This window comes from Triturus cristatus, chromosome 7, assembly GCF_964204655.1.
Source record: "Triturus cristatus chromosome 7, aTriCri1.1, whole genome shotgun sequence".
Classification (NCBI taxonomy): Eukaryota; Metazoa; Chordata; class Amphibia; order Caudata; family Salamandridae; genus Triturus; species Triturus cristatus.
The window spans coordinates 544807904-544833839 of record NC_140590.1 but is presented as its reverse complement, the minus strand read 5'-3'; the positions used below and the strand labels follow the sequence as shown (position 1 = coordinate 544833839).

Here is a 25936-nt window from a genome sequence, read left to right as displayed (position 1 = left end):
GCCAGGGGTAGCAGAAGTGACATCATACGCCATTTGAGCTTTACCTTGTCTCACACACAAATGCTTACACACACACTCACATAAAAACACTCTCACCTGCAAGCATACATACAACGGACATTTAAAAGCATTTTTTGCTTACCTTATTTGCCAGATAGGGTCATAATCCAGCTAATTGTCCTCCATTCTTTACAGTACTAGTGAATAATAATATTATATTGTAGGAAGTTGGATATCTGACTATGGTTACCCCCAACTTTTTGCCTAGTGTCTAGCTGGTTTTTCGACTTAGTTGGCCTGAGATCCTGCCATTCAGGGTCGCAGGCTGTCTGCTCTCTCTTTAAAATGGACTCCATGTACCCTAGGTACATACCCAATAAGGATCACCTTATTGGACCCTGTACAGTGTACCCTAGGTACCCAGGGCATAGGTGTACCCTAGGCCTCCCAGGGGCTGCAGCATGTATTATGCCACCCCTGGTCTGGCCTTCCAATCAGACACAACTGGCTGATCACTCAGCTGGGGCAAGGTCGTGTAATCACCCCTTGCTTAGGTGTAGTAGTCCTATACCTACCCTATATATAGACACATGTGTACCTATAAGCCACTCCTATGGCAGGCCTTAACAATCCTGGAGGCAGAGTGCTTGGTAACATGTGAGATGGTGCTCTAGCATGAGCTGAGCCTGTCTACAGCTTTCGGAACCATGTCCTTATAGCTGTTCTATACTATAACCTACCATATACTCTTAAAGTACCTTATAATCTTAAACGGTTATGGTAACTATGGTTTGGCTTTATCAAAACATGTCGTGTAAGGTGTCTAACACTTTGGAATAATACCCCCATACCATTTCTGGCAATGAGGATATTATTCCTCCCTTCTAGAGGGAGAAGACATGTTGAAACCTACTTACCCGGTTAAAGTTAACCAGAGCCCCAGCATCACAAAATGGATGCTGCTGCCACGACACAAGTCTGACCTCCTGCTGCTGGGAGTGATCCCGGCAAGGGAGGCTTGGACAATAGGTTTCCTGCCTTGGGAGGTGCTACCACCACCCCAGACAGGCCTTAGTGTATTGGGGCAGGGAGGGATGAAAGAAACTAGACACTGCCTGGGGCACACAAGGTGTCCCATGCATAGTCCAGTTCAAACCGGCGCTGGGGCACTCCAGCCCCAGCTCTGGCGCGAAACTGGACAAAGGAAAGGGGGTGTAACCACTCCCCTTCCTGGTCCCACCCATAGGAGGGACCTTGCAGGTAGCCCAGCCCACTAGCCGAGTATATCAGTAGGTAGCTGAGCCCTGCTAAATTAGATTAATCTGAATCTGCAACTTGTACAGAAACTCTGGACATTCGACCTCAGGTAGAAGACTGAAGAAATCTCCCTTGTGGCCAAGGAGTGACCACCCTGGGCAACCAGGCACCATCCAGCGACCGCTGCTTGCTTTGCGACTGATCCTACGAGGGACGACTGCAGAGACTGACCAGTGCCGAGACTTCCAGACACCTCTGACTCAGATCCACATCTCCAGCGAAGCTGAGACCCGTGGAGGCGACGAGGGACGTGGGACCGGCGACTTGGGAAAAGTGGCTAGTACCTGACTAGCGCGACTTCTGAGGCTCCCTCGAGGCTGTGTTTGGGGAATTGAGAAGCCCCCATCCCGAGCACCATCTGCAAAGAAGACCAGCTCCCCACACTTCACGTGTTCTGCGTGGGGCCCTTCTGCACCTGAGTTGCTTGACGTGTTGTTCAGTTGCTGGCCCGTTGGCTAGTGACTTCTGCGACGACGAACATTTGTTTTCATCTTGCTGGTCCAGCTCCTCCAGGCTGGCACCCGCTCCTCTGTGAAAGAGAAGCACCCCAGACCTTCCTGGTCTGCACCAGAAGCAAGTCCTCCATCCTGCGTGGGTTCCGCTTGCCAAGGCTTGTTGGGTCCTGACTCGACTTCGATGCCGCCGACAGCAAGAGCCTTCGTTGGACAGCTCACCTCCTGGTCCTGGTCGTCCTCGTCGCCTCCTGGTACCCGGGACTGCTGCAACAAGCTTCACCTCTTCACTTGCATCTTCACGACATCGCCTGGTTCCTTCCCGGCTCCTGGCTGGTGACCTAGACTCTGTCCCTTCTGCTTGCAGGTTCCTTCCTTCCTGATCCCCTCCTTGGGATCCACCGGACACTCTTCACTGACTGCCTGTCAGCAACTTTCCTTCAGGCATCCATACGAGTCGACGACGAAACCCGACGCAAGTTCACACCTATGCACCCGCAGCCCGTGGGCTAGGTAACTTGAGCATTTCGGTGCTCGCAAGGGTACTGACTATCCAAGGGTCCAGTTTCCGAGTCTCGACTTCCTAGCTATACCAGAAGTGTCCTAAAACTGTTAATTTCTAACAACTTCCATTTCTATCGACTTTTACGCATTACGCGTGAGTGTTTCCACTCTGCACCTGAATCCCGTGGGCCTCCCACTTCCTAACCTTTGGTAGTATAGTGTAGCCCCAGCGATTCCCTAGGCCGAGGCCTATCCTGTGTTTGTGACAGTGGTTCTTATACCACTTACTTAGTATATGGTTTGCGTGGCCCCTAGGGCCTAACTGTATCACTTACCTGTGTGACTTGATGTATGCTTAAATAAGACTGTGTTGTACTTACCTCGAATCTCATAAAGAGTGCTGAGGGTTTGACTAAAATAAATACATTCTATTTTTATATATATATCTGTTGTGGTGTCCTTTAATTTGGTATTCAAGGGATTACATATGGTATAACAGCTGGCTTCACATGCCATTCAGAGTTTAGCCTAAGACTGCTCTTGTCCATGCTACCACTAGGATAGCTGGTCTATAAGGTTGACTTTACAACCAATCACCATAAGGGTTGTTTGGACTGATACAAGGTGTACACTAGAATTAGTGACATCATATATCAGGCCAACTTCTCACATATATGTGTAATAAAAATTTGATCGGAAATCCAGGAAAGTGGAACTCCAACTGATATCAATTAGGACAAGCTGTCTCTGTAATCCAGGCACTCATTTGCCACCTCTGAGCCCAAGGGTCGCAAAGGCACTTCCAGGGGTCATTAGAGGCAAGTCAGAGGTCACAGCTGCGACTCCTAAATGATGTCCATGACCAAAATACATAGGGGCTCAATACGATGGCGGACGGCCCGCCACCGACAGCCGGTCAGTGGCGGGCCTTCCCCCATTGTACTGCTGTTTTCACCCCGCCATATTATGATGGTGGGGGGAATCGTTGGGTATGCATGGCGGTCGTAAAGACCGTCTGCCACGGTTCTGACAGGCAGTCCTTTTCCGACCGCCTGTCAGAACAGAAACATAGACCAACATTGTGGTGAATTATGATATCCCTTTCCTCCATTCGTTTTGCGGTGGACAAACTGCCGCAAAACGAATGGCGGAAATGGATTTGGGGGCCCGTAACAGGCCCCCATTAATCCCTGGGAATGGGTCAAGGGCACTGCCCCTACATATTCCTGCACCATGTGGCAGGCACCGCATGGTGCCTGCCACGTAGTGCAGGAATATGCAAGTGCTTTTATTTTTGCATTGCGGCGGGGGCTGTTGAACGCATCCCCGCCACAATGCAAAATATAGGTGATGCGACCGCCATGGTGGCGGTCGCATCGTAATTCGGATTGTGGGAGGGCCCACTCATGGGCAGCCGGTCCCAAATCCGAAACGATGGCGAACGGACGGAAGTCCGTCCCCCATCGTAATGAGCCCCAATGTTTGGGTTTTAGCTATCCTAGTGGTAGCTGTGGAGAGCAGCCTTCAGGCTAAGTCTCAGAGAAATGTAAAGCAGCTTGTTTTACCTTATAATCTCTTGAATTACCAAATGAAAGGACACCACACAGGTATATATATCAAATATATATATGTATTTATTACTAGACCTACTCTACTAATCTCTTTATGAGATTAGAACCAGGTACACATTCAATATGTCAACGTTTCACAATAAATTAAGCACAAATATGGCTGTAGCCCTAAGGCCGTACCAGACCATATACTAAAAAAGTGGTATAAGGATGTCGACTTGCAAAATAACAAGGCCTAGGGCCTGGGGAATCGCTGAGGCTTCACTACTGCAGTGTTAGCAGGTAAGTAACAGGCCCACGGGAGACGCGTGCAGTGTGTGAACACAGCCGCGGGTTTCCTATTGGTTATAATGGTGCAAGTCGAGGTTAGATTTTTACAGTTCTAGGGTACTTCTAGGAAGACTACAAGCAAGCCACTTACAAGGTAAGTATTTCGAGAGCCAACACACACTTGGGCACCGGAGTGCACGAGTTACCTCACCCAGGGAAGCCGGGTGCATAGGTGTCGGGTCGTGTCGCTGTTTTCTATGGAGACCAAAGAAGACTTGCTGCTTGCGTCGTCTGAAGAAGTGTCCGGTGGAATCCGAAGGTGGATTCAAGATGGATGAGACCTGAAAATTGAGGGGACGGTGTTCAAAGTCACTTGCCAGTCACAGGTGGCCAGCAAGATGGATGACCACAGATGTCGCGTCGATTCAGGTGGTTGATGGTGTTTTGACTCTTCGCTCACGAGGTCCAGGAGAGATCGACGATGACCAGCAGCTGGATTTGGAGTGTCCCACGACGTCTGCAGCTGATGGCGGTGTCGGCAACCGGATTGGAGCCAACAAGCCTTGGCAAATGCAAGTCGGTGGTGCAGACCAGCAAGGTCTGAGGGACTCACCCAGCGAGGGTAAGTGAGGGCAGGCCCGGAGCAACCAGGAGAGCCCTTTGAGTCGATGAGAAAGTCTTCGGGGACCCACTAGCCAACGGGCAAGTGATTGCGAAGACGCCGCCACAGGAAATGCTTCACAGGAGCCCACGGTCACTCGGGACGGGGTAGGCCGCTGATTTTTGGTGCAAGACCTGCTGGGGGCTTGGGCCACAAATGGTCCAATGCACAAGTTCGTAGAACGTTGTTTAGGGTTTGCACTCGACAATAGTGCACGGTCCCCGGGTATTGCTGTTCCTCGTCACTCGTGGGGTCCAGACGCCACAGCTTCGCCGGGGACTCAAAATGGCCGTCGAGAAGTCAGGAAATCTGCTTCCGGGGTCGCAGGGACTTCGGACTCCGGTGGGAGCGGGAAAGTTTGCAACCGTTGATTAAGGTTTTTGGTGCCTGCCAAGCAGGGGAGTCACTCCTTGACTCCAAGGGAGATTCTTCTGTCTTCCAAAGGTAGTGGAACGTCGAAGGGCCAGGATTCTTCTTTGTAGAGCGTCGTCCAGGGTTATCTGATTTGTAAGGGCAATGCTTGCTATCTTATAGTGAAGATAGGGGAGGGACTAGCTCTAGGACCACTCCTCTAGGAGGGTCAGGGGAGTGGGTGGTTACACCCACTTCCCTTTGTCCAGTTTCGCGCCAGAGCAGGGACAGGTAGCCCCTGAACCGGTTTGAGCTGGCATATGCACAGAGGAGCTACTGCTCCCCCAGTGCAGGACTTCAAAGCACTCTAGGAGTGCACCCACCCAGCTCCAATACCCTAAATCCTGTCTGGAAGGTGGTGACAGGATGCCTTTTGTTGGGCCTCCTCCACTGCGAGTTTCAGTCAGCAGCAGGAGGGCAGCCCAGTGTCTGTGCTGGTGGCATCCATTTTGTGATGCTAGGGCTCTATAGGATTTCTTTCGTTTTACATGTCGTCCCCTCTAGAAGGGTGGGATCATGCTCCCACATCATGGACTGATGTGGGGGTATGATTCCAAGTTGTTTGACACCAAACACGACATGTTTTGATGCAGTCATACCAAAGTTAGCATTTTAATGCACTTAAGAGTATATGGTTTAACTGCATCCACAAACAGCCATAGAGAATAGCCTCTGGTAGCTGCAGAGGGGCCCTGCTCAGGCAGAGGCACCCCCTCACATTGTAAACCAAGCACCCTGCCCTCAGGATTGATAGGGCCTGCCATAGGGGTGGCTGATAGGTTTATGTGTGTGTATGGTGAGATATAGGAACCTATATCTCAGTGAGGAGTGCTAACACTACCTCACACAGGCTGCAGTAGCAGGCCTGTAGTGTCAGATTGAGTCTGCTTCCCAGAGGTGGCATAATACATGCTTCAGCCCCTGGTAGGCCTGTGAAGTACCAATGCCCTAGGTACCTAAGGTACCATATACTAGGGGCTCATAAGGTACCACAGTATCCAATCACTAGTGCATCTAATATGCACACCAAGTTGTTTAGAGAGAACAGAGAGACTGAGGCCCTGATTAGCAGGGGCCCTGATTAGCAGGGACCCAGCCAGACTATAGCCAGAAACCAGTGTATACATCAGAAAAAAAGTGGGGGCAACATAAGTGCAGATCCTACTCTCCTACACCTAACCAGTCTGGAGTTTACTAATTCTACATGAAAGTCAGATAAATAAAGATTGAAGCGGAGAGGGACAAGGACAAAACTCAGTTCATATTCAGTTTGGGCATCTGGCAAGGACACCCTAGAAGCCCAGGTCTTATACGTTATAGTATAAGTATCAGAAGACTATGTGATACTTCCAATTTAAACAGTTTTAGCCAGCAGAGAGAAAGATCAAGATCTACTTCTAATTAGTGCCAATTCATTCCACCACATTCAGTTTCATCATCTGGCAAAAACACAATAGAAGCCATGTCTTATTGTATAAGTATCACAAGATTATGCGTGCACCCTACTTAAACAGTTTTTGCCAGAGAAGGGAAAGATCTTGTTCATCAACAGTGATGCTGTAATCCCCAAATTCACAATGCAGTGGTGACCCATCTGCATTGAGAGCTCGAGTGGCAATCAGCATGAGGTCCATTACATTGTGCATTGTATACATTCCTTTCATAAAACTTGTTTGGGAATCCAGTTTAATAGAGAAAACTAATGCCCAAATGAGAAATTCTTTGTCCAAAAACTTGGCAAAGATCTCAATGACTTAAAACTGCATGGAATGTTGTAAGTTACCAAGGTCTTTAAATGCCCCTTTTTTAATACAAGACCCAAGATAACCTTCAAGGTAATTCCATGTCCGGATAATTTTTTAGGACAACAAACCTCACAGCCACTGTCAGGGTACTGCTTTCAAAGTTAGGCTGCTCAGCACATCTGTTCCTGTAGCCTCCTATGTGGTTTAAGCTTTACTACATACTCAAACGTTTACTGTGCTCCTTTTTACAGTGCACAGTTTCACCATTTGTTCTTATCCTCATTGGTGCAGCAAAGTGTCAGCAATACAGGGACTGCACGCCATTTATAAGAGTAGACAGGGTCAATACGCCATTTATATGAGTAATATTTTTATCAGTTTTGCATACTCCTGCCATCTAGTGTTGGGTCCGGATGTTTGCAAGTTGTTTTTCTTCCAAAAAGTCTCTCCATCCACAAGGTAAGGTGACTCCTGCTTTCGGCGATAGTGCGCATGGGCATCAACTCCATTGTTATTTTTTTTTTTCTGCCATCGAGTTCGGACGTGAATTGCTGCGCTCCGGTTCAAAACCGTTCTTCGGGTTCTCCTCAGTGCGTAATCCACTATACCCGCGTTGGTATTGTTTCGTCCACGTATCCCACTTCTCCACGTATCGTATCGGTCAACAAAAATTCAATTTCGATCAGAAAACTCGTGGAAGGCCGTCTGGCCTAACCGCGTTGGTCCACATCACAGTCGATGGAATGGACTCCATTCAAATTCTGCCCTCCGTGCCACTCGAAATATCCGTGCACCGACTCACACAAAGTGTGCAACTTGTGCTTATCTCCAGAGCACAACGAACAAAACTGTGACACGTGTGATCCAAGAAAACACTCCGCGATCATGAAATGCAAAGCCAGAACATCAAATACAGGAAGGACATCTACAGTGATATATACAAAAACATGGAGAGGGGGCACTCTTTCGAACTGTCACGCCTAGCACAAGCCATTTGGGAATTGGCTATACACCACAAGATGTAACTCCTAGCAGAGCACCTTCCAGGAGTAAACAATCAGATTGCAGCCCTTCTCAGCAGCAGAAGCAACAAATCCACGAAGGGGAACTTCATCCTCAGGTTCTCTTCCCCTACTTTCAGGAATGGGGATTTCCTCAAATAGACCTGTTCGCCACAGCAGAAAACACAAAATGCCCAAGCTTCGCCTCCAGGTTCCCACACCCGCTCTACAAAGGCAATGCCCTATGTATCAACTGGCAGTTCGGGCTGGACTGTTCCCATGAGGCACAGGGTCAAGACTGATTTGCATATGGCCATGTCTGAACTGGGGTGGCGTAGTGGGCAAAAGAACGATGGATTTAACCCAGATCTCTTGACTGGGGGAGAATGTCTGCATTGTCAGCATTCCGTCCATCATTTGTTTGTTGTAAAGCTTTTCGCCCTAAGTGGGATGGGTATTCCCAGACGTGGGACCCGTGCTCACTACGCCACTGGAGTCAAGCTATCCTGGCTGATGACGGCTGATAGCCAGAAACCGGTCCTAGGATGCTTGATTCCAGTCCAGGGAAGACATGGCTTGGCAGTTCGGGCTGGACTGTTCCCATGAGGCACAGGGTCAAGACTGATTTGCATATGGCCATGTCTGAACTGGGGTGGCGTAGTGGGCAAAAGAACGATGGATTTAACCCAGATCTCTTGACTGGGGGAGAATGTCTGCATTGTCAGCATTCCGTCCATCATTTGCTTGTTGTAAAGCTATGTATCAACTGGTCAGGGATATTTGCCTATGCGGTTCCGCCTCTCCCACCACTCATTCCACTAGTAGTATGGAATCTCAGGCAAACATCCCTCACTCTAATTCTCATAGCTCCAACATGGCACGTCAACCCTGGTTCAACACCCTGATGGAGCGGTCAGTAGTTCCACACCAAAAGCTGCATATCACCTCCTGTCTCCTCACTTTACAGTTCTGAAAATAAAAGGCAGAATTTGGCAAGGAAATTATTCCATGTAAGGGTCAGGTAATATTTGGATCGTCTGCCACAGAAAATGAAATTAAGAGGTCTCTGTTTCGTCAGTGCTTATGCCTCTTTTTAAGCCATTGTTCTCTGAGCTGAGGTCAAATTGTAAGAATTAAACACAGCACTGTTGTTTATAAGGTGCCAGGGCACTTAACTAGCTATAAGCTGTGTAATTCTCAATTTAACTGTGTTATCGCATGCATCTGAGCTTGCCTTGTTGTAAAAGACTTACATCTTCTGTTAAAAGATTCAGGGCTGATAATTATGGTGGAGATTGTGGACACTCGTTTTAAGAGAGTATGAAAGCTATTATCTATAAATTTAAACGTGGTCTGCATTATTTCTCTGTCAGTTTCAATAATTCTTCCTGCAGCTTTCCATTGAGTATGCCCGCTCTTTTATTAATGGAATATAGAAGAGTGGACATAAGTCTTTAATTGTGTTTTTCCCAGATAGGGACCCAGAAGGAATTCATTGAATTTTATATTTTAACTCGTTTAAGACAGATGTTCTTTAACAGCTGTCAAACTAGGATGAGTTAACACCGCTGGCACAATTTACCCACACTGTAGGTGGTTGCTGTAAAGGGAGAATATGTGCTATATCTCTGAACTAATCTATTTGTCACGGGACCAAACGCTTTAGAAAGAAACCTTTTCATGCACACATCAGTATTTATTTACCACAAGGCAATTCCATCTGAACTAAATGCAGTCAAATTACTATTTTGTATCATAACATTCAGTTCAGCATTAGTAATGTTTTCTCTCTACTGCCAACTCAGCAATTAACTTTTTAACAACGCCTTTGTACCTTTAATCTGCCAAAACATGGGACCCCAAGTACTTTTTTCATTTATAAATTCTTTCCAATATTTATAACCTTGGACAGCAAGTGCTTCAAAACATTTTGTAGACTATATGAGCCTGTGATTGGTAAATAGATTTTTCTGAAGTCTCTCTGGTTTTTAACAATAAGAAGCAGGTGGATCTGATCTGTCCTCACTATAAAAATAAGGAAACTTTGCCTGGAAATTTTTGGGACCAGTTATGGGTAGTTACCTCTAATTCTAAAATTGTGTACAGTTACAGATATCTCGAGGCTGCTTGTTCTATGAATGTAATGATGTCCATAATAATGAAAACAGAACAATTATTGGTAATTGTCTGGCTTTAAATAAGGATCTTCAATATCCAAGGTCAAATATGAGCACCAGTCAGAGATCAAATGGTTACCAGTATTTATGTCCATGTATTCACAAAGAGAGTTGTAAATATACCATCATCTCAAGAGACCTTTTTTTTCTTTTTTTTACAACAATCAATTCTTTGTTCGATTTAAAAAAATCATAAAAGAAACAATTTCCAACATTTCATACATATCGATCACATACCAGGTCCATTGTGTAGTATAATATGATAATCCAGACCCACACATAATGGTTGCAAGATTTTTACCCAGCATCTGTTCTTGAATTAATAAAATCAATCCAGACATGGTTATCATCGTTTGAATGACAGTATAAGCTTATTGTAAAACACAGATAGTTTATAAAAAGTCCTACAACTTGAGTACGGGAGTAACCCTCAAATTTGTCAAGTGCAAATGCGTTAATCACTTTCTCCATTTCCTGGGAGGCGTTATTTGTGGCACTTTGAGCCTTGTGCCTATTCTTAGTTGAAGTCACTAAAGTGCAAAATCAATCATGTAAATAATAGGGTGCTAATGCAACAATTACAATATCAATTTCGAGCACATGATATACATTGTCAAGATGCTAAAAACGATAGCTAAAATAGTCAAGTAAATAATAAAGTGCTAATGCATTGATCTTAACATCAATTTCAAGCACATACTATACATAAACAAAGGATAATATACATAGTGTGCAATACTAAGATTAGTAATTAAAATAGTCTCGAGACATTTAAAAATGCAGATTTATTTTTTAATTAAACCATTTTATTAGATTTTGTTGTTTTATCCTTGTTCATGTTACATTTTCATCACATAGCATCGTGTTACACAATGTACATTTTATTTCCGATAATTGTGTTGGTTTGTATGAATGCTTGCTGCAGTGATGATCTTGTTCACGCCTCGTGGGGAATCATCCATCTTATGTCAAGTCTGGTATATAGAACTACCAAAATATTCGGTTTATTATTCACTTTGAGTTCTAAACTGGGTAGGACTGATTGGGAGGGGAAGGGTTCGTGTGGGTGAGCAGCTGTTATCTCGAATGGTTTTGGCTTAGGACTTAATGGGGCTTAGGACTGTTCATGGCGATTCTATCCGTGTTGGACCTGTTGGCGGGGTTCCGATTGTTCGTTGTGTTTGAAGGGGCCCTGCGGCGTTTGGGGTTCGGTGTGGTTCTCATCGGGTGGGGCCTATCCCAGCTCTCCTGTGGGCGCTAATGTGTCCAGGTGCTGTAGGGATTTAAAAATGCAGAATTTGAATAATTTCTGTAGAATCCATAATTTGATATGGATTTTTCCACCCCAAACCACGCCATCCAGCTTACGATACGCAGTGATATTCTTGGCCTGATAATCCATATAGGCTCTGTGAGATGAAACATGTGATTGGCATTTCTGATCTTCAGGAAACGGCACTGCCTTGTCAGGAGTATAGTTCCCAAGCATTAGACGTGTCCTTGATCTTCACACAGCTGCACTTCAAAGCTAAATAATTGATGTTGTAGAATTACAGTCTACATTCTTTACTTTTGTAGTCATTAGACTCCCCTTGATACACCTTAATTCTTTACTGTCTGAACTAACAAACTCATCATTATCGAGTTTAACTCCCAGGTTCCCTTCGACAAAATAAAATAAATGAAGTACCTAGATTTTCCTCAAATTCCTTATTGTCAAGATGGAACAGTAATCCCTCTGTGTTCCATGGCATTCCAGATAGTGCAACCAAATAATGTTTACTCACTTTTACTTTTGTGCTGCCTGTTCAGGGTCATATTGTTCCAGTAGTTGTGTTTTTAATTTATTGTTCTCACTTATTAGACCTATATTCTGAAAATGAACCCCAGATGATGGTTACTGATTGTCCCTCTAATCAGGATCATAATATTACACTTTTCTTACACACCCAAGATATTTCTTCTGTTATTCGGAAGTGCTTAGAAAGGAGTTTGGCTGCCTTTATTGGGAAACCCTGAAGACCATCAGGGGGACCACTAGATTCCTCAGATGTTACTTTTTTCTGCTTACCTTCTTTAAGTATTTCAGATACAGCTTTACCTAGGAGTTTCTGTTAATTTTTCCTAAGGATTCTGCTTACATTGGACAGATCACAGCTCAGTAAATGAAAAAATAGGAGTACCCCTGAAAGTGAGAATATTTTCTAAATCGGAAAAATGACATGTGTGCACAAATCTTTGGGAAATTCAATGTGAAGTGGACCTTCAAGATTTCAATATCAACGTGTCATTGACCAGATGCTAATCGTTATCAAAAATATTTGTATTCATTCAACAATTTTATCTTTTTCTTATATTTTGTTTGTTAAAAATCAATACAAATACATTATATACATATACAAATGCTCATATTTAGTTCATTGCATACCACATATTTGATCTATTTCTATAATGGTTCTCACTAGATCCTTTCAGGCGTACTCCCACATTCACCCACTGCCTATCTTATTATGGATTTGATACCGATATGATACATAAATTCTAAGCAGTTTTTAAACTTTAGGCAAACAGTGGATTGATCATAATATTCAATGCAAGTTGCTTCTAGTCATTGCTAGGAATATTTAAAAACTTTCTATATATGGGGTATCTTATAATTTTGTTCTGGATTTACTATCACCAATTCGGGTATGGCCTCAATTTCAGTCGAAAAGAACATTCATTATACTCATGGCTGGAATAAGTTGTATCCTACGTGCGTTTCAGCTTTGAGCCTTCAAAGGGAAGCCATGTTTGGTATGAATCCTAAAAACATGTGGAAAAACATCGGGTTACCAATTATTGGTCCTACTTCTATATATGCTTAACTATGAACTAAAAACATGGTGTGCCACAGAAAAAAGAGGAATATAGTGTAAGTTCCTCAACCAAACGTGAATAAAGGAAAATAGTGCCCAATTATAGCCCAAGTCGTGCTCACCAAAAGAATCCAACTAAAACGTTTATAGAGTGCCAGATTCATGCATATATTATGCACGCAAAAAGACCGTTAAAATGAAGGAAAGAGACACAGAATAGGGCGTCATGGCTCCCAGGGAATTGTGTGCAGCATACCTCTTAGTTGTAACACACTATTATCTTATGACTGTTAGTTGAACTTATGATCTTTAGGAAGATATGTGACTCGTTGATGTTCTAAAACGGTCTATGGGACCTGACAGAAGAAACGTGGGCGTGCGTATTTCCTAAGCCTCCGCCTACAACATAGTACCGTCTAGTGATCGAATGGCGTGCACACGCCTTTAGAGAAAGGTGTGTTATTTGAAATAAAGATGAGTGCCCTGATTGGCTGGGTGGTGTGGGTAGGGCCATAGTGATGTTTTCATGTCTTTGGATTTGATGGCGTTCGATGGCAGCCATCTTGACATGGTGTTTAAAGATTAGGTGACCGTTGACATCTCGAAGTAGATAGGTATTCTGCAGGGCTGAGCATATGGTATCTCCCTAAAATTTACATATTTATATCTACGGTGAACAGATAATTTTATTTTGGTATGTTTCTGTACAAAGGGTATAAACAATGTATGTCACAATGTTGCTAAATAGTAACAAAGCCTTATATCTATGCTTCTTTTTAAAAAGAGAACCGTGCAGGATGAACAATCTATGCATAGTAATTGGAGCATGTAGCGATCTAAGGCTACTGTAAGATCAAGTACTGTCTTTGGATGTGATGGTGTACGATGGCGGCCATCTCACCATGGTGTTCAAAGGTTACGTAGCCTTTGAAATATCGAAGTGGATAGGTGTTCTGGAGGGCTATGAGCATATGATATCTCTTTGAAATGTATAAAATTGATATCTACGAGGAAAAGATCATTTTATTTCGGTATGTGTCTGTGCACAAAATATGAACAATGTATGTCCCAGTGATACTAAATAGTAACAAAGCCAAATATCGATGCTTCTTTTGAAATAGAGCGTTGCAAGATGGACAATCGATGCTTAGTAATCCGAGCCTGTTGCGATTTAAGGCTACTTTAAGATCAAGTTCTATTTACTATGGCAACCATATAAACAAATGAATGTGGTCTAACTGGGGGATATGTAAAGGTACCATGGGTAGTCAGGGTCTGAAGCAGTGCAGGCCAATATTTAGATGTTATTATATTTGATAGCCTGATCCCATGGGATTTCGTTATTCATCCCATTTTTATAGGTGTCTAACATACAAGTCCAATAGACCTCTCTCCGTTTCCGTACTTCTGAACTTAAACTTCCTGTGTTGATACGTATTTTCTCAAGGATAAGCCATTTTATGTCTTGGGTGGTATGCTGTGCCTCCGTAAAGTGTCTTAACTAGTGGGACATTAATTTTCTTGGTTCGGATGGCTGACCTATGTTCTGTAAGTCTTGTTGTCATGGTGCGGAAGGTTTCCCCCACATATCCCTTATTACAGGGGCACAAGATTAAGTATATAATGTTGGTAGTCTTACAGTTGGTCAGAGTTTTGAGAGAGAAATTGGTACCATTGAGGGTGTAGGTTTGGGTTTCTACAGCAAATTGGCATGCTACGCACGCTATGCATTTGTAGTTCCCATCCGGGTGTTTACTGCCCAGTATTGATGTTTGGATGGTACGTTTGTGTGTATTGGTCATACAGGATCGTACTATGAGGTCTTTGAGATATTTTTTCTTTCTGTGCGCAAAGAGAGGTTTTGGTATGTATGTCTCTATTTCTCTAGTTGCATTTAGAATGTGCCAGTTGGAATTGACAATATGGCAATTTTTTGCATTCATAGTTGAATGACGTTTGACAAATACCAAATTAGAATTCTGTTTGGGATTACGTTGGGTTAGTAGATGATGCCTATCGTAGTAACATGCACCCTTTTAAGTGTCACGTACTAACCTTCTTGGGTAGCCCCTGGTAATAAATTTCGCTTTCATTTTGATGGCTTGTATGTCAAAATCCTCAAGATTGGTGCAGTTCCTACGGAGACGCAGGAACTGTCCAGAGGGAATACGTGTTTTCTGTGATATGGGGTGGTAACAATTAAAATGGAGCAGTGTGTTACGAGCCGTGGGTTTTGTATAAAGATCCACTTCCAAATGCTGTGCATTATGCATAATAACTATGTGCAAAAATTCTACACTGGTGTTGCTGTAGTTGGCTGTGAAAAAAAGATTACTGTTGCATAGGTTGAGCCATGGTATGAATTCGGAAAGTTCTTCTTGATCAGTGTCCAGATAAAAAAAGACATTGTCTATGAATCTGGACCAATTACTAATGGAGTCACTGAACGGGCAATCGAGTTATAGACATATCTGAATTCAAAATGGGCCATATATATATTAGCAACTGTGGGGGCACAGGACGCCCCCATGCTGACTCCCTTGGTTTGCTTATATAATGACCCATTGAATTCAAAGATGTCCTCTTGTAAAACAATCTTTAGACATTCCAAGATAAATATCCTCAGGCAATCTATATGCCACACCTCCATGAACCATGACACAGCCTTCATGGCTCCTATTTGGGGGATGTTACTATAGTGGGCTTCAATGTCCATGGTTACCATGGTGTGTCTTGTGGCATTAAATGGTAGATGTTCCACTTTGTTGATGATATCACATTTGTCCCGGATATATGACTGTGTTTTGTGGATGTGAGTATAACATACACGTATTTTGATAGGGGCTCTGTTGCAGACCCAACTGTGGTAACTATGGGTCTGTAGGGTGGATCCGTGCTGTGTTTATGGATTTTCAGAACTCCATAAATTGCGGCCATTTTGAGTTTTTCAACATTGAGATATTCCCATTCCTTCTCACAAATCTAGTTTTCTGTCAGCGCCTGTGTGGTTATATCTAGGATTCGTTTTTTGACACGCTTAGTGGGGTCAATTTTAATCGGTATATAGCGCTCCCTATTTTGTAACATGTCCTGCATTTTGAGGACATATTGGTCAGTGTCCAGTAGGACTATCCCTCTACCCTTATCACAACTTTTGATGGCCTTTAAAGAAGACTCGAAGCACGATTTTCCTATAAAAGGTCATTAAGTCTTGGAAGATTTCAAATTTATTAGCTCTGGTATGGAGGATAAAGGATAAACCTTTTTTATGGAGGGATTCAGTGAACAGATCTGTCGTTTGATTGCTGAGATTAAAAATAGGTATTTGGTAATCTCGCCAATATTGGCCATGTCTGGTCAACAGGTACTGGTTCTGTCCTTGCTGGTACTAGTTCTGAGGTTGTTGGTAATTCCCTCGGAACCTTGGTTGATATCTCGTACGCCATCAGTTCTTTTGGTTCCCTCGCCTGGCTAAAAAAAGGGGAGGATCTTCCCTGGCTCCTCCGGACATATTCCGGCCTGGGCCATGGTCATAGGTGTTAATATATTCTTCTCCTGAGTCTGAGGTGTCGGAGAAGGTGGTGATCTTTTTGGGTGGTTGATTGTATGTGGGGTTATGTAATTCCAAGTAGCTAGACTCCTGTTGGTACTAATTATCGGCTAAATACAGATATATTTTCTTTTGGCTGGCAAATCTAACATCTTTTTAAAGTTTTTCTGTTTTCCTCTTCAGTAAGTAATCATTGTAGGAGGCGAAGTCCTTCTCTACCTCCTCCAGTTTCTTTTTGGCTTCGTCGAGAGCCTGACTGTTCTTAATCTTTGTCTCAAGCTCTTGTACTTCCTAAGAGGGTTTGAACTAGCTCCTTAGCTGTTTCACCTATTAAGATTATGAGATCTCTGGAACATCTGTTCACTATCAGAGACAAGCGTTCGAGAAATTTCATTATTTGTACAAATAGACCCGGTATGTTCTTTACTCGAAGCCCTTGTGGGATTACCCCTGCTATTAAATATTCGAGCATGAAATGCCCATGCAGCTCTATCCGTTTAATTTTTTTCCTACAAGCTGTTCATTTTTGTATATCTTCACTTGCTATCGTGGCAGTTAGTTAAGTTTCCCCCTCGAGCTATTTCTCCCACCAGAGAGGCAAAATCTTTGTCTGAAAATCCGAAGGTTTGTAGTTTGGCCATATTGGTATGTTGAATAGTATTCGTAACAAATAGTTGTGACTAGTAGTCACTCATAGCCCTCCAGAACAGTTATCCACTTCGAGATTTCAAAGGCTACGTAACCTTTGAACACCATGGTAAGATGGCGGCCATCTTACACCATCACATCTAAAGACAGTACTTGATCTTACAGTAGCCTTAGATCGCAACATGCTCGAATTACTATGCATAGATGTTCATCTTGCACGGCTCTCTTTTTAAAAAGAAGCATAGATTTTAGGCGTTGTTATTATTTAGCAACATTGGAACATACATTGTTTATACCCTTTGTACGGAAACATACCAAAATAAAATAATCTCTTCACCGTAGATATCAATGTTATAAATATGTACATTTTAAGGATATGCCATATGCTCCTAGCCCTGCAGAATACCCACATACTTCGAGATGTCAAAGGTCACCTAATCTAAACACCATGTGAAGATGGCTGCCATACACCATGTGAAGATGGCTGCCATCGTACGCCATCAAATCCAAAGACATGAAAACATCACTATGGCCCTACCCACACCACCCAGCCAATCAGGGCATTCGTCTTTGTTTCAAATAACACACCTTTCTCTAACGGCATGTGCACGCCATTCGATCACTAGACGGTACTATGTTGTAGGCGGACGCTTAGGACATACGCACCCCGCGTGTTGAACGCGGTTGCATTTGCCCAAAACACTGCCTACGTGGAGCACGGGTAGGGAAAGGGATCCCGAAACACCGGAGCACCCGCGACTTTTCCGGTGCGATATTCGCATCACACCTTCGCAGCATGAGGGACGATAAAATCGGGTAAGAACCACCTGCACATCAGTAGCTATCACTTGGTTAGTCCATATAGCCATTGGGCCTTTACAAAAGTGAAACTCAGACTTTCACACTGTTTACGTGAAAACTTAAATTAGGAGAACCTAAGACGATCTCCACCAGAAAATATACAATGCAGTCGCGAATATCATGCATTTGCCTCTCTCTGTAGGGGACTTAATCTTGTACCACCTTCTGTGATAGATGCAATTTTTACATTCTTTTTACCGGTAATCCCTTCAATTTGAGCCCACATTTGTTTAGCATCGGATGCATCTAGTCACTACTAAGCCATCTTTCTTCTGTCAGGTCCCATAGACAGTTTTAGAACATCAACGAGTCACATATCTTCCTAAAGATCATAAGTTCAACTGACAGTCATATGGTAATAGTGTGTTACAACTAAGACGCATGCTGCACACAATACCTGGGAGCCATGAAGCCCTATTCTGTATCTCTTTCCTTCTTTTTAACAGTCTTTTTGAATGGATAATTGTTGGAAAGTGGGTTATTGGTAGGGGCAAATGTAGGTCTGCCACTGGCAATAAGGCCACTAACACGATAGGACTCAGCATAGGTCTTATTCTTATGCTCAACGCTTGGTAACGTGGCTGCGAGCAGACGGGCTTAACTTCAGACAGGTATGTGAAGCATTTAAAAACAACATTTCAGTAAATAATTAAGACACAACACATAATAAAATCCAACACCAATTTATAAAAATAGGAAATATTTGAATCTTTTAAATTACACCAAAACGACAAAAATCCAATGTAGGGAACCGGATATATGAATTTTCAAAGATTTAATAAAATATAGCACTTAGAAGATTATAGCACCATACTGTGATACCTGCTCGCGATAGACCGGGGCAAAGTCAAAGTTTCAGGCTGGGCCCGATGGAGCCCTGAGTGGCTACAGCTCCTGGCATGTCCCGGTCTCAGTTTTTACCTTCAAACTTAAAAACTTTTCTGGAACTTTTCTTCACGAGGGTCCTCAAAGCTCCCAGCCAGTCCGGATCTGGTGAGGGTTCACCGGCTTGACTTGTGACGAGGTCCTGGTCAACTTCCCTGGAGTGGACTTAGAAAATATTTCAAGATTGCTTCAGCGGGACAACCCAGGAACCCAGGCCGACACGCGATGGAAGGCAGGCGGCTTGGCTCTCGCGGTTGCTTCCGGTCACCTTTTCTACGAGCGGACTTAAAAACTTTTCTGGAGCTTTTCCTCGTGGGGTCTCTCGATGCTCCTCATGTAGCCGGATCCGGTGAGGGTTCGCCGGCTTCAGTTTTCTTCTAGTCCCCAAACTCTGGAAGTTGGACCCATGGAGCTTTTAGCGGGACGAACCTGGATGGCTTGGCCGGCTCTCGGTTGAAGGCAGGCGGCCTCGCTGACCAGGTTGAGTCGGTCCCTCTATGGAGCTTTTTTTCAAAGTTGCTCCAAAGCTCTCCAAACTTATTGAACTTCTTCCTGCAGTTTCTCAATGGGTCCCAAAGTGTCTCAAACTTATTCCAAGGGCCTGGAAGCTCTAGGATGGTCCTTGAAAGTTGAGGACGTCAGTTCCCACAATCCACTGGTACAAAACCCTTACAAATCCACTGATGGTTCTCCAAGGTGTAGATTTAGTTGGTGATGTTCCATTTGAGCTCTTTTAACCTGTAGCTTTCAGGGAGTCCACTCTTTTGTTCTTTTTCAGCAAAATAATGCACAGGGCTGTAGTTTCAGATGGTGCAGTTTTCAGAGGTCAGGCCTTAGAAATCTTTGCACAGCAAAACTTCACAGCAGGGCACTTCTTGCTTCAGTAAGTTTCAAGCAGCAGATCTGGAGGGCTCTATCCCTCTCAGATACTTATTCCAAGTTCTCTAGGTCATGCAGGAGGTCACTTCTGACCAATGGGAGCAGGGTAACTCCTCAAAGTTATGATCACATCCTGTAGTGTGGCATTATTTTGTCCCAGAGTGCATCAATTCTTCCAAATCCATAATGGCTGATATTTCCAGCAAGGAGGTAAGAGCTGGCTAAACACACCCCTAGGATGGCTAATTTACTTAGACTCTCCCCCTTGCATCTGCTCATACCTTCCTTAATCCTACCATCTGCCTAAGGTGGGAAGTTCTGAGCTGTAAATGACAATGGTCTCTACTCTCCCCTTTGAAGAGCATAGTTTAAGACTCCTCCCCTGGCCTGGCATTCCTATGGAACAGCACACTGCCATGCCAGCAGAGCTGGTTAACCCCAGGGGCTCTTTATCACCTCTTCAAGGCAGCCTGGCTAATCCACTTAACTCTTGACCAATCAGGGCAGACCACTGGAAGGCTGAATTTGGACTTACAAACAGGAAAGTCTTATAACTTCTTGTATGTACACTTTAGGAGACATTCAACAATATGATATTGTTGGATTTATTAATACCATTCTGGGAAGTCTTTGAATGGCATTTCTATCCCTCTCCTATCCACAGTTATTCATCAATAACTGCCTACCATGTTAACCTATGTAACAGGGGATTTGCAATGGGAAAAATGACTTGGGCCATTTTTCCAGCACTGGGACTTACAAAAACATATTTTATAAGTACTTGCCTTATATCTACAGGAACCCCACCCCATGTGCAACTAGGGGAGACTTTAGGTGTTCTCAATCTGTAGAAGGATTGCAGACTCTCCCTCTACAGTGCTCCTAGCATCAAAGTCGAGTTTGAGTAACACTGTACCACAATGTGGGGAGTGAAATGTGAAATTTCACTTTACCCAGGCATATATAAACTCATTTTATAAGGGTGTACCTTATAAATACCTGACCCCCCCATCCCTTGGATACCTAGGGGAGATCCTGGGGTCCCTAATATGCCACAACATTGTAGGTTATCCATTTTTAAGTGCCCTAAACGCCAACGTAGAGTTTAGGCACAATTTACTTTTTAAAAGCAGTCCTGGCACCCAGTGCTGCTTTTAAACTGACCTCGGGCTTCAGCAGTGCACACATGCAAGTGCAAAAATAGCTGCTGGCCTTTAAACTGCCATGCCCCAGGGTACTAGGGACTTCTAGTTAGTTTCAATACCCCTGCCCTATTATATACTAGGGGCTTATAGGGTAGGGCATGCCAATCACAGGGGGTACCCCACCATACCATTGTGTACCCTAGTGTATGTAGGTGTTTTAACTGTATTCTAATGTGTTTCTTTCAGCATAGCACTGGCCCTGGGCCTGGTTAGGCAGAGCCCAGAGTCAGTTACCACCAGCATCAGTCAGCAAAATGTTGGGGGTGCCCAGGGCACAGGATGACGTTGCAACAATAATGTATGCTTGAATCTGGCACTCTAAAAACTTTTCAGTTCACATATCTTTCTTGGATTGTTTTGGTGAGCACGACATGGGCTATAATTGGGCTCTATTTTCCTTTATTCACATTTGGTTGAGGAACGTACACTATATTCCTCTTTTTTCTGTGGCACACCATGTTTTTTAATTCGTAGTTAAGGATATATATAAGTAGGACAAATAATTGGTAACCCAGATGTTTTTTCACATGTTTTTAGGATTCATACCAAACAAGGCTTCCTGATGAAGGCTCAAAGCCGAAACGTGCGTAGGATACAACTTATTACAGCCTTGATTATAATTAATGTTCTTCTCGACTGAAATAGAGGCCATACCCGAATTGGTGATACTAAATCCTTAACAAAATTATAACATACCCCATATGAAGAAAGTTTTTAAATATTCTTAGCAATGACTAGAAGCAACTTGCAATGAATATAATGAACAATCCATTGTTTGCCGAAAGTATAAAAACTGCTTAAAATGTATGTATCATATCGGTATCAAATCAATGATAAGATAGGCAGTGGATGAATGTAGGAGTATGTCTGAAAGGATCTAGTGACAACCATTATAGAAATATATCAATCATGTGGTATACAATTAACTAAATATGAGCTTTTGTATAGGTATATAATGTATGTGTATTGATTTTTAAGAAAAAGATAAAATTGTTGAATAAATAAAAATATTTTTGATAACGATTAGCATCTGGTTAATGACGCGTTGATAATGAAATTTTGAAGGTACACTTCACATTGAATTTCCTAAAGATTTGTGCACACATGTCAAGTCACAGCTCAGCACATCTTGTCTTCCAATATATTGCATGTCAAAGTTAAGTTGCTCCCTAACATATAATCCCCTTTAGTTTTATTACTGCATATTTAGCTGCATTCTGCTCTTATCGTGTGTCTTTAAAAGGATTCCAAGTGGAAGCAGAATCAAGAAGGCACTAGCGTACCTGTAGCTGCAAGCACAGATGATGTGATGGTATGGCTTCAGCAGACTTCAGGTGGGAAAGCAAAGCTGCATTCAGGAAGACCAGAATTACAGTGTAATAAAAAGAAACTGCTGACATAAACAAGGAAATGTGTAGAGAGAGACTTGGCCTTTGTTATTGTTAAAAAGGAGGACAACATGCACTGCGCATTGGTAATGTAACTGCTCCTCAGTACGGGTGAGTGTGCTTACTAACCACCCGTGTAAAAACAAGATCAGTATGCAGTCCCATTTGACTCTCACAGAACAATGTGACCTTCTAGGTCACCTAACTGAGTATCTCAAGTCACTTTCAGTGTGTAATTTGAGAAGCTGTACTCGATTGTGGCTCTTAGGCTTCCATAGTTGGACCCTTAGTTAAGTAACCCTGGCTCATGCATTATGAATGGTGCTATACTGATTTAAATAATCATTGCAAAGTCAGCTGTTTATATAGGAGAAAACAGTGGTTAGCTGAATTACCCTGAATTAATTAAAATCTCCTTATACAAGAGTAAACAGTGGTTAGCTGAATTACCCTGATTTTAAATCTCCCGCCATGTGTAAATACTAAGGCTGATGCTTGTTGCTATGTTCAAGCAGATCAGGCATTGACTATTGAAGATCTCGGCTGTGACTTCTCAGTGTTATACATAAATCCATGGAAAAGATATTGGAGCCAACTGCACTGCTGGAAATTTGAGTGATCCCCTAAAGAAAGGGCAGCTAAAGAAGTGCAGAAATCCTATAAACAAAGAAGGTGATGCAAAGTAGTTTTAGACAAGACTTAGCAGTATTATCAGTTTACACATGTAGGCTGATCTATATTTAGTGATTACTGAACTGTCTTAATGGGAACTAGAGATGGAACTGATGATGTATAGTGTCATTTAAATCCCTCATTACAAGTGTCCTCGAGGAGGACACGATAAATGGCATATATTACAACCTGTATACCAAATTTCCTCTGTTAAATTGTGGCAGGTTTTACCTGCCGCAGTTCAAGTGGTCATGCAAACTTTATGCACCCAGTAAGTACTCAGACATTGGAAAACATCAGGCCTTTCATAATCATGAACTTAGTGATGCAAAGTTTTAATAAAAAGTGTCCAAAGATATTCCAAGTAGCAGGGAAGGGGGGGGGGGCGGGGGGGGGACTGGATTTCCATCATGGCATAATGCACTATGGACTGAAGATAATAACACTTAAGATCAAACGTGCAATTCCAGGGGTTCTCCCTAAAATTGCTTCTCATTTTTAAACTCTAGATGTTGTTTCGTCACTCCTATCCAGAGATCTCAAGCGTCGGACGACGCCTGGACAAAGCAAATATGTTTGCACTTTGTGCTGCGTAAGTATTATAAAACAAAAGATTTTATGCTCTGAATTGTGTACTTGTGTCTGTTTCTTGTATAGAGATAATGCAAACTAGTGGGGTATCAAAGATGTACAGTGTGAAAGAGGTTTTCATAAAAAGTTGTAAAACCACAAATTTGTAACAAAAAAGTATTGTAAAGAAATTAAATAGCAAAAGGTTGCGGATCCAAAGAAATCAAGAAAATGTGTGCCTTGCAAAAGAAAGCTGCTGCATTTCCAAATTGAAAAATTAAGAAAGCAAAACTTTGAAAAAATGGCTGCCACATTCAACAGTGGCTTGCAGTCCTGCAGGTAAAGTATCTGAAGAGACAGTGTAAGGATGGTAGAGAAGAGGCATGTATCAAACACGTGTCAGAAATAAAAACTAGGCTCAAAAACAAGAGAAAAAGCAATGTTTAGGGCAAGCCAAGAGTAGATTTGGACTGGAAAGTGAAACCAACGTGTGTTTAGGTTATGCACTCACAAAAGAAATGGAAGATACAGAAGCTAGGCAAAAGAAAAAGATAGGAGGTGGAATTTTCCTCATAAGGATGCATGAAAAATTGAACAGGAAGATGGTATTTAGTAGAGGAACAAGGTGCAGTGTACAGTAAAATAATACATTAATAAAACATTTTAATAATTCCAGGAGAGACTAATGCTTACAGCAGTATTAATACATCAACATTTTTGATTTACCAGTGCTGCACTCAACAGTAATAATGATAGTTGTGGCTCGACTCTCCACATCAAGCTGCTGTTTTTTGTCTGTCACTTTGTCTGATGTTCTTAACGTCGTATCTATATGCGGTCCAAAGCTATTTCGGAAGATGAAAGGAAGTTATGTGGGGACTCTAGGAAGCAATGAAAAGGGAAAACATTATAATCTCCTCTAGCCAGGAGGAGATTAGATTAGATTAAAAGATTTATAAAGCGCATGGCTGCCTCGGCAAAGAGGCGTCGCAGCGCTGGAGGAAGACTAGGCAGGTGACAGAATCAAGGGGTTAGACCTGAGAAAAGAGCCAGGTCTTCACAATACGTCTGAAGGCCTGATGGTCGGGGTTACTGCGAATGTGTAGGGGAAGAGAATTCCAAAGAGCGGGGGCGAGACGTCTGAAAGAGCGGCCACCCGATCTAATTCTACGTATACAAGGGATACGTGCAAGACACTGTTTCGCCGAACTCCGTGCACGCGATGGGGTGTACAGAGGGCACAGATCGCCTAGAATGTCTGGGGCGATTCCTGTCAGTATCTTGTGTGTGATGCAAAGCGTCCTAAAGCAAACACGCTGTTCGATGGGTAGCCAGTGTAAATCCAGTATTTTTTGTAAAGCACACAGCTACCCGTAGGCATCCCTGCGCTAGGGGCCGTCGGGAAGATTAAGCAAGCTATTGCCCAGAGCAGAGGCGTAGCTAGAGCTTGTGGCGCCCGGGGCTATCCCTCAGATTGCCGCCCCTGGAGAGGGGGATGAGGGGTGCTGGGGAAAAAGGACCGAGAGACATGTAGTATCGCCGCTAATAGTTACCTCGATCATGCAAGTTACATGCACATACATGACACTGTCCAAGGCTACACAGTTAAATACACTGGTGACCGGCAGTACAAAGGAGAACACAGACTGCCACCCTGCAGGATTTCAGGAAGGGCCTAAAAACATGGTTATTCGATTAACCTCCCTAATCAGCAGCACCGCCCCCACACTCAAGTGCCTAGATACCCTCACAGGTGATATGTAGCGCTATGCAAATCCTGTTTGTTTGATTGATTGACACCCGATTTCCACACACTGTTTGTGCGCTACATTAGTTTTATCTGTAAAATTGTATGCCTTCGCAAGTTAAGTGACTACTTCACTGGAGATTGTGCTGTCTATAAATGACACTGCGCGAACACACCATGCTTTAATGATATATGTTCAACATTGTGAGTTCAGTGATGAAGCACTGATGGCAGCGACGCCACTCTGAAAATTGTTCGAGCACCACTGGGTGTTCCCAATCCTGTTTCTCTTGCTTATTACCTTCTCTGACTCAACGAAATTCTAGTCCCCCTCCCATATGAATGTGTCACAAGCCCTCTGGACATTATTAAGGCAGGTATTGGCCTGATAATGTGGTAACCAGATATTTTACTCATTTGCATTTTTAAAGAAGGGTGCATGTTGTGTGTGTTTTTAGTGTCTCACCAGAGTGGCCAAAAAAGAAGCCTGCTGTGGTAGGCCCTTTATAGTTTTCAGAGCTTGAATTCTATGTTTATTTGTAAATTGCTGGCCTCTGTGCTAAG

General features: G+C 43.2%; 1 protein-coding gene across 3 annotated transcripts in view; it reads left to right on the top strand.

The window, feature by feature from the left end:
• The window catches only part of LOC146810068 (uncharacterized), a 431592-nt gene that overhangs the window by 386301 nt on the left and 19355 nt on the right, over window positions 1–25936 (top strand). For all 3 annotated transcript variants that reach the window (XM_085616978.1, XM_085616980.1, XM_085616979.1), the window contains one exon: window positions 23565–23647. In XM_085616978.1, coding sequence (XP_085473104.1) covers window positions 23565–23647 — 83 coding nt within the window. The remainder of the gene's footprint in view (window positions 1–23564; window positions 23648–25936) is intronic.